This window comes from Dromiciops gliroides, chromosome 4 (assembly GCF_019393635.1).
Source record: "Dromiciops gliroides isolate mDroGli1 chromosome 4, mDroGli1.pri, whole genome shotgun sequence".
Taxonomy (NCBI): domain Eukaryota; kingdom Metazoa; phylum Chordata; class Mammalia; order Microbiotheria; family Microbiotheriidae; genus Dromiciops; species Dromiciops gliroides.
The window spans coordinates 182196880-182219326 of record NC_057864.1 but is presented as its reverse complement, the minus strand read 5'-3'; the positions used below and the strand labels follow the sequence as shown (position 1 = coordinate 182219326).

General features: G+C 39.8%; 1 protein-coding gene across 1 annotated transcript; it reads right to left on the bottom strand.

Moving 5' to 3' along the window:
* Nucleotides 1–14836: 14836 nt before the first annotated feature.
* On the bottom strand, nt 14837–21818 carry KRT40 (keratin 40). The gene is made up of 7 exons (XM_044003023.1): nt 21372–21818; nt 19973–20055; nt 19375–19531; nt 18211–18372; nt 17964–18089; nt 15867–16087; nt 14837–14936 (listed from the first exon to the last, which is right to left on the bottom strand). The coding sequence occupies exons 1-7, from the start codon at nt 21816–21818 to the stop codon at nt 14837–14839; spliced, it is 1296 nt and encodes a 431-aa protein (XP_043858958.1).
* Between the last annotated feature and the right edge of the window lie 629 nt (nt 21819–22447).

Sequence of the window (22447 nt, the reverse complement as noted above, 5' to 3'; positions counted from 1 at the left end):
TTCCAATTAATAGCCTTAGAGAATTCCTTGGTGGGGGTGGGGTGCTGGGCATGTAATTGTAAAGTTGAGTGACTGCCCTGGAGTCACACAGCCAATTTGTGTCAGGTGTAGGACAAGAAGCCAGCCCTTTATGCACTATATCACACTTCCTCTCTTAATATATGCAGGTGGATATAATCTTGCAGTAAAGTGCCTGAACCTGTCCTGTGGCATGGAGGTAACTATTGATTCTTTAAGACTGTGCCAATGGAGCACAAGTTCTGACAGGTCCTACCTTACTGGAAAAGCCTAGAGTATAGGCCCAGCAAAGGAATGTATGTCTGTTGTTCAAAGACAAATCTACCTAAATTTGGTGAGATTTATCACCAGATTAGCCCTAGGGTAATGCTTTTGTGGGCTACAGTGATTTTCAAAAACCATCTACAATTTATAGAAATGTTATAATTTGCATTGGTGGAGGGAATAAGTAAAGCTGTGGAATTACAGATCTCTGATTTATAGAACTAATGTTGTGGGCCCAGAGCACCCCAGAAGTTCTCTGGGGCACATCAAGGAATCTTCTCCTTGAGGAACTCAGCCAGAGGACAGATACACCCAGAGAGATAAGCAGAACCAGTTCAGACTGAGCTAGCTAGACCCCCACCCTTCATTCTAGTCTCCCTCAACCCTGGGGGGATAAGATTAGGTGTGGCTGCTTCTTTTATGTTCTGAGGAGATGGCTTGAGAGAACAGCAGCCACCCCTCACCCAACTCCTCCAGCAACCACCACTGGGGGATGATCCTCCACCCCTCACCCAAATTCCTCTAGCCACTACCAGTGGGGAATGGTCCTCCCTCACTAAAGGAACTTTCCACTGTGAGATGGTCACCCCAATCTGTCCCCTATAAAAGTACCTGCCAGTCTCCTGCTTGAGGAGATTGGTATCTTAAAGCCACATGCTTTGTGCCATGCCCCTCTCCCCATGAAAAGTCCAAGGATTTCTTTCATGGTTTCTCTTCCCCTCCCTTACCTTGCCCCTAAATAAACTACCATCTTATTCTAACTGCTTTTGTGTGCAAGAGGGTGTAATTCTTTTTTTTTTATTTTTTAATTTTTTTTTTTGGCAGGGCAATGGGGGTTAAGTGACTTGCCCAGGGTCACACAGCTAGTAAGTGTCAAGTGTCTGAGGTCGGATTTGAACTCAGGTACTCCTGAATCCAGGGCTGGTGCTTTATCCACTGTGCCACCTAGCCGCCCCCTGAGGGTGTAATTCTTTAAAGAGGAATTCCTAAGAACTCCAACCCCAAGCCCCCTACCCCATTTTCCCCATGACAACTACTATAGAAAACTTTAAGTATTACAGAGTATTTTTGTTACAACAACCCTATGAGGAAATTTGCAGCACAAACCTTACTACTGTTCAGATCATGTGTCTGTGACTAAGATACCCACCACCACCTGGGGTCATCTTTGAAGAGGTAAGTCAATTTTTGGAAAGATCAATGCAAAATTAAATATCTACTATGATGCTAAATATCTGGTGATTATAATTTTCATATTACATCATATTTTCTCTCTAATTCTCTTCCACATTTCCTCTTAGGAAATGACCTTAGTTACCAAGAAGACTAATACTATCCAGGATAATTGTCCTCAAATTCTTTGATTTCAACTTCAAAATATGTCCCAGAATTATCACATCATTTTGTCACAGAATTTTCTCCCTTCATTTCTCTCTTTTTGTCCATGCCTCTCTTTTTTTTCCCAAAGTTAACCCTTTCTCTGTGCTTCAAGTCTTATCTTTTCCCATCCATATCGGTAGTTCACATAAACATAAAACATGTATAACCAACCATCCTATGTGATTGTGGTGTTATAGAGACCAGTCAGTAAAGAATGGGAGCTTGCAAGATTAGCAGCTTCTCAGATAGACTTAGGGGCCAGCTGCTCCAAATCACTCCTTCATTGGTAGTGATTGGAAATAGCAAATGAAAAAACTGTGCCGGAGGGTTCACTGATCATGATGGTCTGAATATTCTTGGCCAATTTTGTTTTGGGAGAGACAAAACAAGTTTTGTAGCATCATTGAGGTGAATTTCATAAATGACAGATTGGAATGAGATAGAGAACCCAGAGGGACTTCTAAACTCAAGAATTATGTTTGTTACTTCTGTAATTGTGTGTGAGTTCAAGGGTATGCTGAAACCAGCTAGTATAAGCCTAGGAAAATCAATTGTTAAATTTTCAGCATAAGCATTTATATTTCTGAAATTGGCAAATACTACAAACTGGGACTTGGTTTATTGTTTTATTTGTTGTCTAGTCTTTATTATTATTATTTTTGCAGGGCAATGAGGGTTAAGTGACTTGCCCAGGGTCACACAACTAGTAAGTGTCAAGTGTCTGAGTCTGGATTTGAACCCAGGTCCTTCTGAATCCAGGGCTGGTGTTTTATCCCACTGTACTACCTAGCTGCCCCCATTTGTTGTCTAGTGTTAAGAAAAGTGGTTAAAAAATGTGCAGATGAAACTTAAAAGTGTTTCATGTGTACTTTTTTTTCTTCCTGGAAAGCTGATTGTTAAATATTAACAGCACATCCCTATGTAGGTTTGTTTTTCTTCCTGAGGCTTTCTCTTAATGGCATTGGACTCAAGGACCTTGGCTTTTCCTGTTTCTGGGCTAGAGCAGTGATCTCCAGGAAAAGTATGTTCCTTTGTATCAGAAGTAAACTAGAGACATGATCTGGTCTGAGCAGGTCAAAACAGGATTCACCTTTCATGATATCTAAATTTCAGTGCTAGTGAAAAAGTGCATGTTGGCATTCCTTCATTCATAATTAAAGAGTGGGAGATTACTCTCTGGAAGCTTGACTCACAGGTGAAGGACTACCTGTGTGAACATAGGGCAGTCACTTTATCCCTCTGAACCTGTTACTTGATCTGTAAAATGAAAGGGGTTGGACTATATGACCTTTAAAGTCCCTTCTACCTCAAATAAAAGATCCCTACATAGTAACTTGAAAAGAGACTGCATTTGTAGCCAGAGCACCCAAGAGTCATCAGTCAGGGACCTTCCTTTCAGCTCACTTGTGCTTCCACCTATTCAGTTGCCCCTGCCGATTCAGTCCTTCCTGGGAGGTACGTGCTGTTATTAGCCACATTTTACAGGTGGGATATGGGGGCCCTGGTCACAGTTCCAGGTTGGAGAAGAATGCTGGTGGTCACTCACAGACCAGAGCACAAGTCAGGAGAGCAGTGACCATACCTTGGAAGAACTGAGGGGTGTGGAGATTCCCAGAACTAGCTCTGGAAAAAAAAAAAAAAAGGAACTGGCAAGAATGAAACTCTCTCGGAGAAGGGTTGGGGAGATAAGTCTAGTAATGTCTGTTCTGCCTCCCTTGTAGCAACTCCCAATTATAGCCTCTCATCACATGTGGTCCTTCTCTCTACTTGGAGCTCCATATCCTTACATATGAGTGTTCTGTTCACTGTTCATAGAAACATAATTTTTTCTACTTATGTTTTGTAAAATATTTTGGAGTTTGGGGGCTAGAATTTTTTTTTCCCCAAAAGCTAGGACAGCTTACTTTTTGTCCTGTGTATTTTAATTTGTGATTTCTTGAAATATAGCTCTAGAGAAACACGCTTTTAAAAATAATGGTTTTAAAGATGTCCAGTGATTCTCTGGAGCAGCCCATTGTGTTACAAATGGAGCTACTTGACTACCTCTTTAAACCAAAATCACTCTGGCTTTCATTGAATGGCTAATTAATAGCCCCAGTCCAACAAAAAATGAATGTAAATAGCAAATGTTTTCTGTTCTGGCTAGAAACTTTAAGAGTCTTCTCCTCCTTGACTGATATTTTTGTGATGGTAAATTAGACCATCTTTTGTTTGAATTCTTACCTAGCTTAATCACTGAATGGGTGTTACCTCCCACTAGCTGAAGTCTGGAAAGACTTTAATTTAGAAAAGCCTAGGTCACCCTCTGCATCCCTAGCCATCACCAGTCATCTCTAGTTTTGTCTTGCCATTGAACTTTAATAACTGGAAGAGAGAGTGAGGCTGATGACTTTGCACATTTGATCTAATTCATGCGCAATTTGAGGCATCACTCATATAACACGATGTTATTGCTTTTCTTTGAAAATGAAGGATGACCACCACCACAAACAGTATTAAAGAGTGCTACCAAAGAAAGAAGACAACCCCCTGAAAATCAGCTATTCCATTCTCTCTCTCTTTTCTTTTTTCAGAGGTTAAGTGACTTGCCCAGGGTCACACAGCTAGTAAGTGTCAAGTGTCTGAGGTCAGATTTGAACTCAGGTCCTCCTGAATCCAGGGCCAGTGTTTTATCCACTGTGCCACCTATTCCATTCTCTTCTTGCATCTTAAATCTTTCTATTCACCAGCTCCTTCCTCTGTCTACAATCATGCTCAAGTGTCTTCATCCTAAAGGAAAAAACAAACACCTCCCCCCAAAAAAAACCCCCAACTATCCTTTCTGACTAAAATGTCAAACATTTTAAAAGAAGTTTATTCTGTCTAGACCTCCTCACTATCCACTTAGCCCTTGGATTTGGGTTTCTGCTCCTTTCCACTCCATTTTACTGAAACTATTGAGATGGGGGGAAATGGGGGATGGGTTGGGTTAGGGGTTGGGGTTCTTGGGAATTCCTCTTTAAAAGAATTACACCCTCTTGCACACAAAAGTAGTTAGAATAAGGTGATAGTTTATTTAGGAGCAAGGGAAGGGAAGGGTGGGGGGAGGGAAACCATGAAAGAAATCCTTGGACTTTTCATGGGGAGATTTGACATAAAGCACATGGCTCAGAGGTACCAAATCTCCTCGAACAGGAGACTGGAAGGTACTTTTATAGAGGACTGATGGGGGTGGACCATCTGCCCGTGAAAAGTTCCTTTAGTGAGAGAGGACCATCCCCCACTGGTGGTAGCTGGGGGAATTGGGTGAGGAGTGGAGGACCATCCCCCACTGGTAGTGACTGGAGGAATTGGGTGAGGGGTGGCTACAGACCTCTCTTCAGCACACAAAGGCCGCAGCCACACCCAAATTTATCTCCCCAGGGTAAGGGAGACCAGAATGAAGGGTAGGAATCCCTAGTTTAGTCTGATTTGGTTCAGTTTATCTCTCTAGGAGTTATCTGTCCTCTGGTTTAGTTTCTCTAGGAGAAGATTCCTTGGTGTGCCCCAGAGAAATTTTGGGGTGCTCTGCGCCCCATGACACTATTTTCTGGAGGGTAACTAATGACGTCTAATAGATTTTTTTTTTCAGTCTGTATTTTTATTTGCACTTCTTAAGAACCTGATGTTTGACCATCCATTTCCTCTTAAAACTGTGAAAAAATATATTTTCATAACTGTATCCTATGGAAAACAGAGTGAGGAATTCATGGAACAGATCAGACACCAGTTTGGAAAAGACAGCCCTGGTTTATTTGTCCCAAGAGCAAGCAGGCATGTACATGAGGAGACTCCTTCCAAAGATGTTCAGAGACTCCTTTTTTAGTGAAGGTATATAAACTTTCTCTGCTCACTGGTTACAGATCTCGGTTCAGGTCTCTATTGGTAAATCAATCAGATCCAGATTGATTAACTTTTGGTTTTCCTGTCTTGTTACTGCAGGATGTTATCAGTTCCATTAGCATGATATAAATTAGTTTGACAGTTCAACTTAAAAGCAGACAATATAACAAGAGTATATGAAGTACAAATTAAACTTAAAAACAAACAATAAGACAAGAGTATATGATTCAAAAGGGGCTGTCAAGGATAAGGATAACCAGATGTTTTTACAAGAATAGCTCTAGTAGCCATAAAATCTACCAATTATCCTGGGGAAAGAAGTCAGTAGATGGGGGCTTATATGCTAGCTATAAACTCCCATGCATTTACAGAGACAAATGATACATAACATCCCAAATAATTCTTGGATTCACTTGACACTCACTTGTATATTATCTGGGTTCAGTTGGAGGGCATTTTGAATTTATTAATCCAAGATTAATAAAATTCCTTTGGATAAGGCAGCTCCATCAAATCCAGATTGTTTATATAGTCATCAACTATCTCATTTGTATCTATTAGATTTTGAATAACAAAACTAATTCAGTGCTTGTTTTTTTATACCAGTTTTCACCTGTAATCTTATTTTTTTTATGTACTCAATTCTCTCCCTCCCTTTGCTACTCCTCTACATATAAATTTCCAGCAATTTTATCTTCAGTTCTCTCTCCTCTTTTCTATTTATTTTCTCATTCTCAAAGTTCTAAATCCTATAGGGTCATAGATTTAGAGCTATAAGAGACTTGAGAAGTCACTTGCTCCAATTCCCTCATTTCATGGACTTAGAGAGATTAAGTAACATCTCTGAACAAATGAGCCCCAAATTTCTGTCTCTAGCCACAGCCTCTTTCCAAACCTCCAGCTTTGTATTCCTATACTACCTGGTTACTGGACAATTCTGTTTGGATACTCCATTAACTTCTTGAACTCCACATGCCTAAGGGAAAATTCATTATCTTTCCTTCAAAAGCAGTCCCTTCTCATGACTGTGTTCTTATAAATGGTCCTATCAAAATCACAGAATAACTTCTTCTTCATTCCCCAGACCACTCACCAAATCTTGTCATTTTTGTTTTTTTCACTGTTTCTGGCATCTATCCTATACTTACCATTTTTAATTGTTTCTACCACAGGGTCATCTTATGTCTAGACTATTGAAAAGAGCTTCTAATTAACTTTTCTGCCTCCAGCCTCTTCTTCCTCCAATCCATTTTGCATCTTGCACCATATTCATCTTTCCAAAATTAGTACTTTAGTGCTCTCTGATCAGAACATGTCAAAAGACTTACCAGTCTAAAAACTAAGACAAAGACTTTTACTACATAAGAGAAGAGTATTTCATATTGATATGGTGGGAAATGGGGTACGGGTTGTGTTAGGGATTGGGGTTCTTGGGGATTCCTCTTTAAAGAATTACACCCTCTTGCACACAAAAGGTAGTTAGAATAAGGTGATAGTTTATTTAGGAGCAAGGGAAGGGAAGGGTGGGGGGAGGGAAACCATGAAAGAAATCCTTGGACTTTTCATGGGGAGATTTGGCATAAAGCACATGGCTCAGAGGTACCAAATCTCCTCGAACAGGAGACTGGAAGGTACTTTTATAGAGGACTGATGGGGGTGGACCATCTTCCTGTGGAAAGTTCCTTTAGTGAGAGAGGACCATCCCCCACTGGTGGTAGCTGGGGGAATTGGGTGAGGAGTGGAGGACCATCCCCCACTGGTAGTGACTAAAGGAATTGGGTGCGGGGTGGCTACGGATCCCTCTTCAGAACGCAAAGGCCGAAGCCACACCCAAATTTATCTCCCCAGGGTAAGGGAGACCAGAATGAAGGGTAGGAATCCCAAGCTAGCTCAGTCTGATTTGGTTCAGCTTATCTCTCTAGGCGTTATCTGTCCTCTGGTTTAGTTTCTCTAGGAGAAGATTCCTCGGTGTGCCCCATGACAATATGATAAATTATACCACCTACTAATAGCTAAGGACTCTCTATGAAATCCTACATTTGGCAGCAAAATCATCTCTGAATGTCATTACGCAGTAACGGTCAACATTAGGAAGAGAAAAAAAGAATGAAACACAAGCACAAAACTTTACTGTTGTTGTTAAGAGATTTATTAAAAGATACTCTCTAGGCTTTAGGAAGGCATGAGATTGGAAGTCCCCAAAATTTGAATTTATATTGAAGTGGAGGTATGATGGCTCCAAATATGTCTTCAAATAGGGCTCTCCTTTTGTAAAGGAATAGTCCCATCTCTGATATGTGATAGAGATGTTTTCTACTTCTCAGATATTTCAGGTCAGTAATTGAGAGGGGGTCATAGGTCTTATATGTTACCTCTATGCTTTGGAATTTTTAGCCCAATGTTTAGTTGAAGGGGATCAGAATATGGGATTGAAATGGGCCCCAGTTTACCCAAGATTAGATAACAAGGGAGATGTGGAGGGTATTATCCTAAGAAGTTGTAATAGAGCAACTTAGGCCCAGCTAGACACATGCATTTATAAAGTTATAATTGGAGAAACAGAGTGAAGACTTTTTTGCTTGGTTTTATGGGTGAAAACAAAAAGAAGCAAGAAGGAATTATATGTATAGGTAGATAGGATAGAGGCCAGTTAATATGGGCATGAGACTTTCTTGGCATTTCTGATTTTATATTTACAGGCCACTGATAGAAAAGTACCCTTGGGTGGTTCACTCAGTGGAAGGTCAAAGGCCCAATTGAGGAATCTATGACAAAATACTAGCTTGGGTTCCATTTGGGAGAGGCAATAAACTTCCAATGTATAGAGAACTTAGCAAAGGGGAAAAAAGGCTTTCATTAGTAATATAGCTATGTATATGTGTATATGCACATATATACTTTCTAGGAAAAAATGTCAATTCATTTACATTTCCAGGAGGAAAGATGAGATTTCAGTCATAAAATCCTAAGAAGTAAACATACCTTTATTAAGATCATAACAAAGGTCATAAAAAATATAAACCAGACATTATTAAATGATTTCAGGAGCAGAACCAAGATTGCAGATTAGAGACAGCAAAACAACTGAACTCTCCCAACATTTCCCTTTAAACAACTTTAAAATAATGCTTCGAATCAAATTTTGGAATAGCACGATCAACAAAAGGTCAGAGTGAGACATTTTTCTGCTCTGAGAAAACTTAGGAGATCAGCAGGAGAGACCTATAATATCTGAAGAGAAGAGAAGAGAAGAGAAGAGAAGAGAAGAGAAGAGAAGAGAAGAGAAGAGAAGAGAAGAGAAGAGAAGAGAAGAGAAGAGAAGAGAAGAGAAGAGAAGTTAGGCTCTTACTATGTTCTAGGCACTGTGCTAAGTGCTGGGCATACAAAAATAAGAAAACTAGGTGGTCCCTGCTCTCAAGGAGCTGAATTTCTAAAAGGAAGGTAGAAAGAAGGGCATATAGAGTAAGGGAGCCACAGTGAGGGAAATGGGCAGCAATGCAGGGACTTCTGATGACATGGCTGTTCTGGGTAAGGACTCACCAATCACTAGGTAGTTCTTATGATGGAGTCATCCTGGGTTGGGGAGAGGGGAGGAAGCAAAGCAACCAATGTGGAAGGTAGAAGGAGAACTGGCCAGAAAATGAGCAGGGAACAACAATAAGGAAACTGCAGCCTAGAAAAGAGTAGTGGCTTGATGGTGATTCAGTGTATGTATCCTTCCTTTTTTCCCTGCTTTTTTGTCTTTGCTCATGTCATTGACTACTCTCTCTCTAGTATGTCTTTGTTGAAATTTTGTCCATCCCTCAAGGCCTACCTTAAGCTCACATCCTCCATGAAGCCTTTCTTTTTCCCTTCAGAGAAATTTTCAAGTAACCTTGTCTTTCTCTGAACTCATATAGCATTTTTATCACACGGTGATAGGGACTATATCAGGAATTTCATTTGTACAAGGAACTTCTTGGTGAGCAAACTCCCTCTAGCAATGCAGGCCACATTTTCTGTAATTTATAGTTTTAGAGAGCTGCCTACAGCATCGAGAGTTTAAGTGACTCATTCGGAGTCACAAGGCCAGTCTGTGTCACAGGTAGGACTTTATCCCAGGTCTTCTTGGAGTTGAGGATGGTTCTCTATTCACTATGCCACACTTTCCTTCATACTTTTATCATTTACTGACTTGAAATATAATTATTAATGTACACATCTGATTTTCCTTACTAGACTATAATCTCCTTGAGGACAGGGTTAGTCTCATTTGTCTTTTAAAAAATTAATTTTCAAGTGTCTTACTCATCTTTGTCTCCCTTTGTACATAGGTACTTCATAAATGTATGCCAACTAAATAAATATATGTTGATTGCATAAGAAAAAGAATGAACATTAGAACAGAACTAAAAGTGTGCCTGGAGCTTAGTTGCTCAGATTTTCTTTTGTCTTGCAGAGCTCCACTTTGGGCCCCTCCCCCCAAATACACCTGGATGGAGAGAGGACCTGTGTGGCTCATTCTGTGGAGTCCCTCTCCAATAACCCAAGGTAGGCACGTGTGGAGAAATCCTCTTCTTTTCTCCAGATCTGACTGCAGGAAGTTCTGTCTTCCAGAGATACATTACAATGCTGAAATCTCTCAGGACAAGGACCATCTTTTTGCCTTTTAAAAAAAATTCTCAGCTCACAGCCCAGTGGCCAAAGTAGTAAATGCTTAATAAATGCTCACTGTTGAGTGAGACACCATGGAGAATATATGTCTGCCCTATAACTATGACCTTTTGTTGATTCTTGGTTCCTTACCTTACTCCCTGGTTTTCAGTAGTGGCATCTGTTGTACCAGTTCCCCAACCACTTCCAGCTGCCTGACCTCCTGGTTCCCTACTAATGGTCCATTTAATAGTCATATTCTTACCTTTGTTGTTCCCTGTCCAAGCTCAGTACCTGGTTTGTTCCTCATAAATAGGCCATTTCCTAGTGTGAATATTGGTTCCCTTTCTCTTCCTGACCCTTGTTCCTGGAGCTCCCCCATCTGGGGCTTATTAGTATTTCATTACCCCACTTATAAATGACCAGTGCCTTATGTCCCTTTTCTAGGGACAGGAACTGGGAACAAACTCTGCTGATCAATTCAGTCAGATGGTAATAGAAGGGACCTAATATCATAGCTTCACGATTTCTTGTTTTTCAAAATACTATATGCTGGCATATAGTGAGACAGATCCCTATTAATAGCTTCCATGTATACAATGAAGACACAAAAGAGCTGACACCATGGGTGCTCAGGCATGTCCTGATTTCTTCCCTGAATTTTTTCTGCCAATTTTGACCAGATATTCTTTCCATAATAAGTAAAACTTCTTTGACTCTTCACTTTCCTCCTTCTTTCCCTCCCTTCTTTATCTATCCTTCCTCCTTCCCTCCCTCCTTCCTTCCTTCCTTCCTTCCTTCCTTCCTTCCTTCCTTCCTTCCTTCCTTCCTTCCTTCCTTCCTTCCTTCCTTCCTTCCTTCCTTCCTTCCTTCCTTCCTTCCTTCCTTCCTTCTTCTCTCTCCCTACTCCCTACAGGGGTTACTCATGGGCTAAGCCCAGCTCTGATTGGTCTGGGAACTTTGATCTGATGTTTTCTGACCTGGGACATTTTGGCCCCACCTTTGACCTACTCTGTTTTCGTTGTCCAATTTGTTCCTCATTAGGCAATCTGGGGGCCATGCATTCTTGAAAGGCTCACGGCACTAAACTTAGTGCAGACTCCCCATAGGCTTAGACTATTATATCTTTTTTTTTTTTTTGGTGAGACAATTGGGGTTAAGTGACTTGCCCAGGGTCACACAGCTAGTAAGTGTCAAGTTAGACTATTATATCTTAGAACTCCTGGTCCTTGGCTTTGTTGGTAGCAGGGATTATAGGTACCATCATGCCCAGCAAGTAACACACTTTCTGTCCACATAGCCCACAGCCTAACTGAAGGCTGAGCTCTGCCTTACCAAACCAGTCATGTATTAGCCCCCACTGTATGGCATGGTACATAAAATATCTTCAAAGAGATTCTGGCATCAGAGCCAATATGGCAAAGTAGGGGAAGCACTAAAGTCAAGCTCTTCCAATATTCTCCTCCAAAAAACTTTAAAATAATGTCTTAAATCAAACTTTGGAGCCAAAAAAAGGTCAAGGTGAGACATTTTTCTAGCCCAAAGAAAACTTGAGAGGTCAAGGAGAGATCTATAATAGAGGAATGGAGGATGGTCCAGAGCTGTCAAGAATGCTACACCATTGGTGGGACTTGGTGGTGGCAACAGCAGCATCAGCAACTTTGTGAACTCTCAAGCCACAGATGGTAAGGGGATTAGGCAACTGGTCAGAAAAAAATTACAGGAGACCTATGTGCTTGAACTGCATGCAGGACCAGATGCTGTTTGGCAATTCCATTGTCAATACCACCTTCCAGATCAGAGTTCAGGAATAGAAAGGAGCACTCCTCTCCCTGAGGAGCACTATTGATTTGATCATAAGGAATCAGCAGCCTTAAGGAATAATATTGCTTATGATCCCAAGAGAACATGGGCCCTGAGAAGATTATCACTTCTGGTCCCAAGGGAGGAGGAACTCCATGCAAATCTGAACTAGAGGCACATGTAGAATCTTTGAAGGAAAATCTACTTTGTCTCAAGAAAAATCATAATGAAGTAAGGAGGATGGGGTGGGGGGAGAGGCAGTTCAAGTTAAATGAGTAGCCAAATTAAACTGGTGGAACCAGGAACAGGGCCCAACTTTAACATAAAGTTCAAAGTCAAGAAATAGATTAGAAAAATGAGCAAACAATGACAAAAGTCTGTTTATAAAAAAAGAAAAACCTATAAAAATGTTGACAGGGAATAGCAAGACCCAAGCTTAGAAAAAGATGATTTCAAAACAGCTACAATCTCAAAGGAAAAAAAACAAACAACCTATCTATTTGGACACAAACCCAACAAGAATTACTGGATTCAGACAAGAAAGGGTGATATCATAAGTAAATTAGGTGGATCATAAAAAACTTACCTGTCAGATTTTTTTATAATAAACATTTTTATTTAAATTTTGAGTTCAAAATTCTATCCCTCTCTTCCTCCTTCCCCTTGCCCCTTTGTAAGGTGGTAAGCAATCAGATACAGGTTATACATGTGCAATTATGTAAAACGTTAGCATATTGGTCATTTTGTATAAGAAAACTGGAAAAAAATGAAATATATAACATGAAAAAAAGACATGCTTCGGTCTGTGTCAATATCAGTTCTTTCTTTGAAGGTGGATAGTATGCTTTATCATTAGTACTTTGGGATCGTCTTGGATCATTTTATTTCTGAGAATAGTTAAGCCATTCACCGTTCTTCATCAAATAATATTCTAGGTCACTGTGCACAACTTTCTCCTGGTTCTGCTCACTTCATTATACATCAGTTCATATAATTCTTTCCAGGCCCTTGTGAAATCATCCTGCTAGTCATTTCTTATAACACAATAATATTCCATCACAATTATTTACCACAGCTTGTTTAGCTATTCCCCAATTGATGGGCATCCCTTTGACTTCCAATTCTTAGCCACTACTAAAAGAGCTGCTATAAATATTTTTTTGTATAAATAGGTCTTTTTCTCTTTTTTGGGGTTGTCTTTGGATATAAGCCTGGCAATGATATTGCTGGATCGAAGGGCATGCACCATTTAATAGCCCTTTGGGCATAGTTCCAAAATGCTCTTTAGAATGGTTGGATTTTTTCACAACTCCACCAGCAGTAGTTTAGTGTCCCAGTTTTCCTACATCCCCCTCCCACATCCAATATTTTCCTTTTTTGTTATATTTGGCACTCTGATGGGTGTGAGGTCCATTTCTCTGATCAATAGTGATATAAAGCATTTTTTCATATGCCTGTCAGATCTTTGAATAAGGGAAGAATTTATGGCCAAACAAGAGATATAGAGGATCATGGGAAATAAAATGGATAATTTTGCTTATATGGAATTAGAAAGGTTTTGTGCAAGCAAAACTAATTCAGCCAAACATTAGAAGGAAAGAAGAATACTCAGAAAATTGTTTTACAGCAAGTTTCTCTGAGAAATTCCTCTTTTTAAAAATATATTAAAAACTGAGCCAAATTTATATATATATATATATACATATATGTATACATATTATACACACACACATATATATTATATATATATATAATAAAAACCATTCTCTGGTTGAAAATTGGTCAAAGGATATCAACAGGCTGTTTTCAGAAGAATACAGTTATCAATAGTCACATAAAAAATGCTCTAATTCATTATTGATTAGAGAAATGCAAATTAAAATACAAATTAAACTCAAATTAAAACACACCTATAAAACTTGCTAATATGACAGAAAAGGAAAATGACAAGTGCTGGAGGGGATGTGGAAAAATAGTCACTAATGCACTGTTGGTGGAGTTGTAAATTGGTCTAACCATTACAGAGAATACCCAAAGGTCTATAAAATTGTGTAAACCCTTTGACTCAACAATGCTACTATGAGGTCTGTATCCGAAAGAGATAAAAGACAGGTGGATCAAAGGCTTGATTACCAAGAAAAAAGTAGCAAGAAAAAGGGTTGACTCTCCAATATTTCTTCTCAGTGCTATAATGCAAACAGACACAGAGACAGAGAAAGAAAAGGAGAGGGAAAGAGGGAAGGAGAGACAGAGACAGAGAGATAGAAATATATAAAGAGAAAGGGAGACAGAAAAGCACAGAGTCAGAGAAGAAGAGAAAGATAGACACAGAAACAGAGCTATGTTTCCATTAAAATGTGAACTCCTTGAGGACAAGACTGGTTCATTTTTGTCTCTATTTGCAATGTCAAAGTGCTTTGGGAATAGTACAGACTCTTCTTACATGCTTATTGTTGAATTGTTCTCTCTTGTTTTCTCTCTTTAAGAAAGAACATTCTCAGTCATTTAGCAAATCATATTTTTTGAAATCTGGGCAGATATTTGGAAAATTCACCCAGGACTCAATGGCACTTTATAAAAATGCCCATGAGGATAACAGTCACATGAATGAGCAACACCAAAAACTGTATTAGCCATGCCAAAGAAATGAAATGAGTCCTCTTTGAAAATGAACAAGAATCAAAGAACACATGAAAGCCATTAAGGAGAGAATACAGAAAAAACAGAAATGTGAGAAGGATGCTTGGAGGGTGACCAGTGGGGGTTGGGGAGGGGGTAGTAGTGCTTTGAAGTCCATGGATCAAACCCAGTTTCTTGTCTCAGTGGTTCAAGCCAGACTGTTTGCTTCCTTGATGAGAGACATGTCAGTACTGGATACTCAGACTTGGCATCCTTCAACTGTACAAATCAAACAAGCTGTGCAGGGTTCACAGGTATTGCCACAGGTAGAGGATGAGGAACATGGATTGCAGGGAAGTCTGTAGATGAATGATTTAAAATTATATTTAAAGGGAAAGAGTTCAGTGGAAATTTGCATAAATGGAGGAAACTACTTAAATGAGAAAGGTGGTATTGAATTTCACATTAGAAATTTTGGACATAGAAAATACATTTAGAATAAGAGTTGGTTTGAAAATATCTTTTGACTCAGTGATTCAACTACTGGATTTACACTGGAGAGAACACAAGGGCGCTGAAGTTCAAATCTGGCCTCAGATACTTACTAGTTATGTGACCCTGGGCAAATCATTTATTCCTGTTTGCCTCAGTTTCCTCATCTTACAATGGAATGGAGAAGGAAATGGCAAACCACCCTAGTATCTTTGCCAAGAAAACCCCAAATGGTGTCATGAAGAGTCAGACACAATTGAAATGAAAACTCAGATTAAATGCAGTGGATAACATTAGTGCCATACTATGAAAGTTAAAGCATACATTCTTCCTGTCTCTTAATTAATTACAAAAGTAGGATGTGACCTGTAAAATCAATAACAACCACAACATTATGGGTTTTATTTAAATGATTTTTGGCTTGTATTTTATCCCCAGTTCTTAGAACAGTGCTTGGCATATAAGAAATGCCTAATAAATGCTTTATATATCTTTACTCTCTTCTCTGTCTCTCTCTTTTTCTCTCTGTCTCTGTCTTTCTATCTTTTCCCCCACTTCATCTCTCCATCTATCTATCTATCTATCTATCTATCTATCTATCTATCTATCTATCTATCTATCTATCTATCTATCTATCTATTTGACAGATGTCCTACAAGGCAGCTGGGTGGGACCTTTCTCCTCATGATGTGGGTAAATGAAGTCTTAGAACAAGAATCCTTTGGCAGGATCTAAATCTTTGCAATCCCATTGTAATTATTCAGAGATTGGCATCCTACTGATCTGATCACACCTACTTGCAGTCTTCACTCTCCAGCAGGCTTTGGTAGGTGGCGATCTCACACTCCAGCAGTGCCTTCATGTCCAAAAGGACCTGATATTCTTGGTTCTGCCGCTCCAGGTCACAGCGTATGTCAGCTAGCTGAGACTCCACATTATCAATTAGGCATTGCATCTGGGCCAGCTGAGTGGTATATTGTGCCTCTGTTTCTGTCTTGGTGCATTCCAGAGATTCTATCTGTATGAAAAAAGAGGAGGCAGCAAAAGTTAAAGAGCCGTGAATTCTGGGATAACCTCCCCTCTTTGGACTTCAATCTCCTTTTCTATAAAATATGGTGATTAGACTAGGTAAAGGACCTTATAGCTTTGTGATGTTGCTCTTACAGATTCATAATAGAAACCTTCAATATAAATTGTCTCCCCCTTTAAAAACATGAGTTCTTTGAGAGGTAGGACTGTTTTACTTTCCTATTTGGATTTATATACCTAAAACTTGGTACAGTGTTGTGCACCAAGTAGATGCTTAATAAATGCCTTATTCATTCATTCATTCATTCATTCATTCATTCATCAATCAATCAATTAATTCAAGAATCTTTATGTTCTATAGTATTTTTGAAGCCTGAGAGGTTTTGCTGTTTAATATTTTAACATTTTGAAATTTACAAAGCAGTTTACATGCCTCATCTCATTTAAGTCTCATAATAATCCTGTGAGGTAACACATTTTTTAAAGATGAAGAAACTGAGGCTCAGAGAGGTGGCCCTTTCCGCATGGGTTATACCTGGTAAGTGTCAGAGATAAGATTCTAACCTGGGTCTTCCTGACTCCATGGTCAGTACTGCTTAGTATTCTATTACTTGGGAGGAAGGCATAAGTACTACTATCTTTTTTAATTACATGACACTCCTGTTTCTTCTTTTTCTTCTTTGCTTATGGGAGAGGTCAAATTTCAGTGGTAATATGGCACATATTACCTGGTGAAACTTAGGGACTTTCAAGATTAACATTCGATCTAAGAATTGGACAAATGTTTGTAAGATCCATAAGGATAAAGCCCTTGCTTTATTTATAATTTGTACTTTTCCTAGACCTTAGTATACTGTAGCTCCTTGATCAATGTTTCTTTTTTATTTTTTTATAGATTAATGTTTCTTGAATGAATGAATGGATGGATGAATGAAGCACTTATTTTATGCAGAACTCTGTGCTGGATGCTAAGGAAGATGCAAAGCTTAGGTAAAACATGATCTCTAATCTCATGGAAACTACAATCTAGTAAGATGAAAAAGTTTTAGAAATTCACTGGTGGTGTCCTATCCCTGAAACACCTCTCCTCCTCATCTCCACTTCCAAGCTTTCTTTGCTTCCTTCAATCTCTGTTCAAGTTTTATCTTCTGCAAGAAGTCTTTGTAGATTCCTCTTAATGCTAATAGAGGCACATTGGATAGAGTGCCGGGACTAGAGTTAGAAAGACTCATCTTCCTGAGTTCAAATCCAGCCTTAGACATTTCCTAGCTGTGTGACCCTGAAGTCACTTAACCCTGTTTGTCTGTTTGCTCATCTGTAAAATCATTTGGAGGAGGAAATAGCAAACTCCTCCAGTATCTTTACTAAGAAAATTTCAAATGGGGTCACAAAGAGTCAGACATAACTGAAACACTGGTACAACTTAATGCTAGTGCCTTGCCTCTGTTGATTTTCTCCAATTTATCCTGGACATATCTTATTGGTACACGGTTGTTTGCATTTGATCTCTCTCACTAGAAAGTAATCTACTTGAGAGCAAGGACATCTTTTGTCTTTGTAGTATCTGGTACCTAGTAGACACTATTACATTAGGGATAGGAGTAAAATCAACTATTTGGCCATCAGTCAGTCTTTGACACCTAAATGAAGTTATAGAGTTGGGAATTAGCACCATTGGGTTACTCGGATCCTTTGATGACTGTCTAATTTCAGGCCCAGGTGGCTGTTCTATATGGTAGCCATCCATGGATGTTGTGGACTATGGTTGCTAGGGCCTGTATTGATTTCGGTCCTAGATCAACCCAGGCCATTCCATTAGATTCATTGATCCCTCCCCGGGGTACTGGCATCTGTGTGTCCCATACCAAGCCATGCTGTGCCTGGAGTTCAATGTCCAGAGCATTTGCTGTCCTCTTCAGCTCAAGAATCTCCGACTGACAGCACTGAAGCTCCTCAGAGCTGGACAGCTGCTGCTGATTCAATTCCTCTGTCTGAAACACAGGAATGATTTTAAAGGGAGAAGAAAAAAGAAGATGCAAAGAAGGGAGATGGATATAAAAGCATGGCCTGAAACCTCTCGTTACTTGTTAGTTTCTGGCCTCAAGTACTGACCTGAAGGGTGAACCATTGCTCAACATCTCTGCGGTTATCAGCAACCACTGCTTCATACTGGCATCGCATGTCATCCAGGACCTTGTTCAGATCAACAGGTGGGGTTGTGTCTAGCTCCACACTAAGTCTGTCCCCAAGCTGTTCCCTCAATAAATTCACCTCCTAAAGTAAAGTAGGTCAGAAAGGTGACAGTGTAGGCAGAAATCTTTGGTTCAGCCACCATCCCATCACACCAAACATTTGTAATTAAAATAGCTACTGCTGTTATGCATGCAGCATGTCTTATTACAACATTCAATTTCCTCTTCTGTGTGTTCAGAAATATGTGATTTTCTTTCATGCTATATAGTGGTAATAATTCCAGATTTCACTATCAAATATTTCCATCAAATAGGATTAGAAAAATGATTCTTTTAAGGTAATAATAATAATGATAACTCAAATTTATAAAGCATGTTGAAGTTTTTAGAGCACTCCTTAAACATTATCTCAGTTGATCTGCATGACAACCCTGAAAGGTAGATACTGTTATTATCCCCATTTTATAGATGAGGAAACTGAGGCTCAGAGTGGTTAAATGGCTTGCCTGGGACACTCAGCTATAATTTGTCTGAAGTAGCGTTAGAATCTAGGTCTTCTTGATTTCAAGTCCATAGCAGAAGGTAAAGGTTGGTCTTGAAGTCAGAGACAATCTAGATTCAAATCTTGCTGTGGGTGCTCAAATGACCATAGATAAGTCATGAAGTCTCCTTGAGGCTCAGTTTCCTCATGTGTAAAATTGGGATAATAAAGACTTGGCAAATATTAGAGCACTATATAAATGCTAGCTACTGCAGAGAGGTAGCCATGGCTGGTCAAGTGTTGTGTCCCCTCCATGTCTACAGAATGTGTGTCATTATAGCTACAGAACAGAAGTGGCAGAATTCAGCTGGACACTGAAAGTGCTTCCACCATTTTATTCTTGATCAGTTAGTTTCTGCATGTGTTGATCATATATTTTGCAACATTAAATCCATAACTTTAATTTGGCTACTTGTTCTACTTGGATTGCCCCTCTCCCTCCCCTTCATCCTCCTCCTCCTCCTTCTCTTTCTCCTCCTCCTTCTCTTTCTCCTCCTCCTTCTCCTCTTCCTTCTCTCCTCCCCTCCCCTCCCACATCCTTACTTCATGATGGTTTTTCTTGAGACAGAGCAGATCCTCCTTCAAAGATTCCACGTGGGCTTCTAGGTCACATTTGCACAGGGTCAAGTCAGCTAAGATATTTTGGAGGCCATTGATGTCAGCCTCTACTAGCTGGCGAAGAGACAGTTCAGTCTCATACCTTTAATCACAAGAGAGAAACTTAATTTCATTCTGTTCTTATTCTTCATGATGCAACCTATTTAAAATCACACAGGTGAGGGGGCAGAGCCAGGACCGAAACTTAGCCTATAGATACACAACTAATATATATCAGAGGTAGGATAGGTTCTCCTGACTCCAAGGCTAGCCCTTATACAAGCAGCTAGCCAGTGCAGTGGATAAAGCTTTGGACCTGGACACTTGCTAGCTTTGTTACCCTGGGAGAGTCACTTAATCTCTGTTTGCCTTAGCTTCCTTAACTGTAAAATGGGAATAGTATTCCTATTTGGAAGGGTTGTTGTAAGGATCAAATGAAATAATATTTATAAAGCATTTAGCACAGTGCCTGGCACATAGTAGGTATTATATAAATGCTTATTCCCCTCCCTTCCCCTTCTCTATCCCATGCTACCAGACTTACTTTGATCTAAAGTCATCCGTGGCCAATTTGAAGTTGTCAATTTGAACAGCTAACCTAGAATTCTCTGCCTTGGTACACAAGATCTGAAAAACAGGAGATTAAATAGTATCAAAGATTTGAAAGGAACTAACATCCTTCTTTTAAAAACCATGACATTTCGGGTAGTTAGATTATGTAGTGGTTAAAGCACTGGCCCTGGATTCAGGAGTACCTGAGTTCAAATCCGGCCTCACACACGACACTTACTAGCTGTGTGACCTTGGGCAAGTCACTTAACCCTCATTGCATGCAAAAATTAAAAACAAAACAAAATAAAACAATTTGGGGCAGCTAGGTGGCGCAGTGGATAGAGCATCAGCCCTGGAGTCAGGAGTACCTGAGTTCAAATCCAGCCTCAGACACTTAACACTTACTAGCTGTGTGACCCTGGGTAAGTCACTTAACCCCAATTGCCTCACTAAAAACACCCCCCAAAAACAAACAAAAAAACAAACAAAAAACCCATGACATTTGGTGGTTGTGGGGTGTGGAAGAGGGTGAAGGGTGGTGGCTGTTTGAGTGTTTGTTGGGAAGTATATTATGTCAAAAAAAAAAAAGAGATCGCTTAAAATGTAACAAAAAAGGGTTATGAGACTATATCTCTTCACTATTACTTCCATTTTTAGATTCATTTTATGCTCTTTCACTCTCAAAAAGAAAGAACTGAGAATTTGTAGACCAACTAGGGAAGAAGAAAACATTTCATTCATTTAATTAGTTCACTATAATTCTACAAACCCAGTACCTCTAATACCCCAACAGCTGTAAAACAAAGGTATTTTCTTTCTAGAAAGGATTTTTTAAATGAATATCTCTACCATCCAAGTCTTTAAATAATGACATTCTTCTATAATTTCCATGATTGTAAATGTTATACCTCTGCTTAAAAAAAGGTCCTTTTCAGAGAATCCTAGATTTAGAACTGCAATGAGCCTTAAGAGGCTATCACGCTCAACCCTCCCATTTTATAGATTAGGAAACTGAGACACAGAAGGCTTAATTCATTTACCCAGTGTGATGTAGCTAGTTAAGTGTCTGAAGTGGGGAATTAACGCAGGTTGCTCTGACTCCAAGTCCAAGATTCTATGCAGCAGCAATAGCAACAGCAATAGCAATGGTAGTAGTATAATTTATGTAGTGTTTTAAGGTTTGCAGAACACCTTACCATGTTATTTCATTTGATCTTCCATATAATATACTGATAGTATTTCAGATTTTACTTTTAGGAAATATTTTTAGAGCTCTCTCCCCCGCCCCCCATCCTCATCTCCCTCCATTAATAAAGTAGCCCCATTCTCCTAGGGAAAATATTCCAGCAGATTGGGGGCAGGGGGTGGGGAAGAAGAATTGGCCAACAGACCTTTTGTTGGAGATTTTCAATCGTGTTGAAGTAACACTGGTAGTCTGGACACACAAGAGGGACTTCCAGCTCACATTGCTCACGGATTTTGCACTCCAGGGCTGCGTTCTCTTGTTCCAGGCCTCGGACCCTCTCCAGGTAACAGGCCAGGCGGTCATTCAGGAACTGCATAGTCTCCTTCTCATTGCTGTTGAAGACTCCTTCCTCGCACCAACCACAGCTACCCACAAAGTAAGAGATGTTACAGCTCCCCGGTGTGTAGCAAGTTGCTAGGCGACTGGTTGGCCGACAGGATCTGGCAAAGAAAGTTGGTGTTTGGCATCTGGATGTTACCCCAGTACTATGGAGGCAGGGAATCTCAGTAGAACAGGTTGAAACAGAGGGACAGTCTGATGCCCCAGAACAGGACTCAGGAGTATCACTTTTGGGGGAGCACTCAGAAGTCATAGTATTAGAACACAAGGACAAGGACTGGCTGCTAGGCTCAAGGTGCCAACACTTGGTCCTTTCCTTCCTCATTGGGATTTTTATATAGCCTCTCCAGGGCTGTTGACAGAATGCTCAGAATGTTTGCTTAAGCCCTGTTTATACTAGTTTTCAAAAGAACATTTCATTAATCTGTTGTGTATTTACAATGGAAGAGTTCCTCGCTTCATTAAAAAGGTCAAGTTCATGTTGCTGGAATAGGACCTATCAGTGTGTCCACGTGCTGGTAGGACAATAAAATTGAGTTCTTGGGTATGTGGGAAAAAAGTGTGATATGCTGAGATGTCTTTGTCATTGGCATCTAGATTTGAACTAGAAGTTTTGGGAAGCAAAGCTGTAAACATTCATTATTTCCTCTAGGATAAAATAGAAATTATTTACTCTAGTATTAAAGCCCTTCACAAGGGGCAGCTAGGTGGTGCAGTGGATTCAGGAGGACCTGAGTTCAAATCTGGATTCAGACACTTGACACTTACTAGCTGTGTGGCCCTGGACAAATCACTTAACCCCCATTGTCCTTCCCCCTCCCCTCCAAAGCCAACCAACCAATCAAAAAAAAATGTTGAAAACTGTCTTGGGGATAGCTAGGT

What these genes read in the sequence shown, in the direction of transcription:
- KRT40 (XM_044003023.1), bottom strand. Translation starts at nt 21,818, where the DNA reads ATGACTTCTGAGTGCTCCCCCAAAAGTGATACTCCTGAGTCCTGTTCT. An exon ending in ACGGATGACTTTAGATCAAA is followed by an intron (nt 19,532 to 19,972) that starts GTAAGTCTGGTA and finishes TTGTGATTAAAG; the next exon opens with GTATGAGACTGAACTGTCTC. An exon ending in TCAAGAAAAACCATCATGAA is followed by an intron (nt 18,373 to 19,374) that starts GTAAGGATGTGG and finishes ACTTTACTTTAG; the next exon opens with GAGGTGAATTTATTGAGGGA.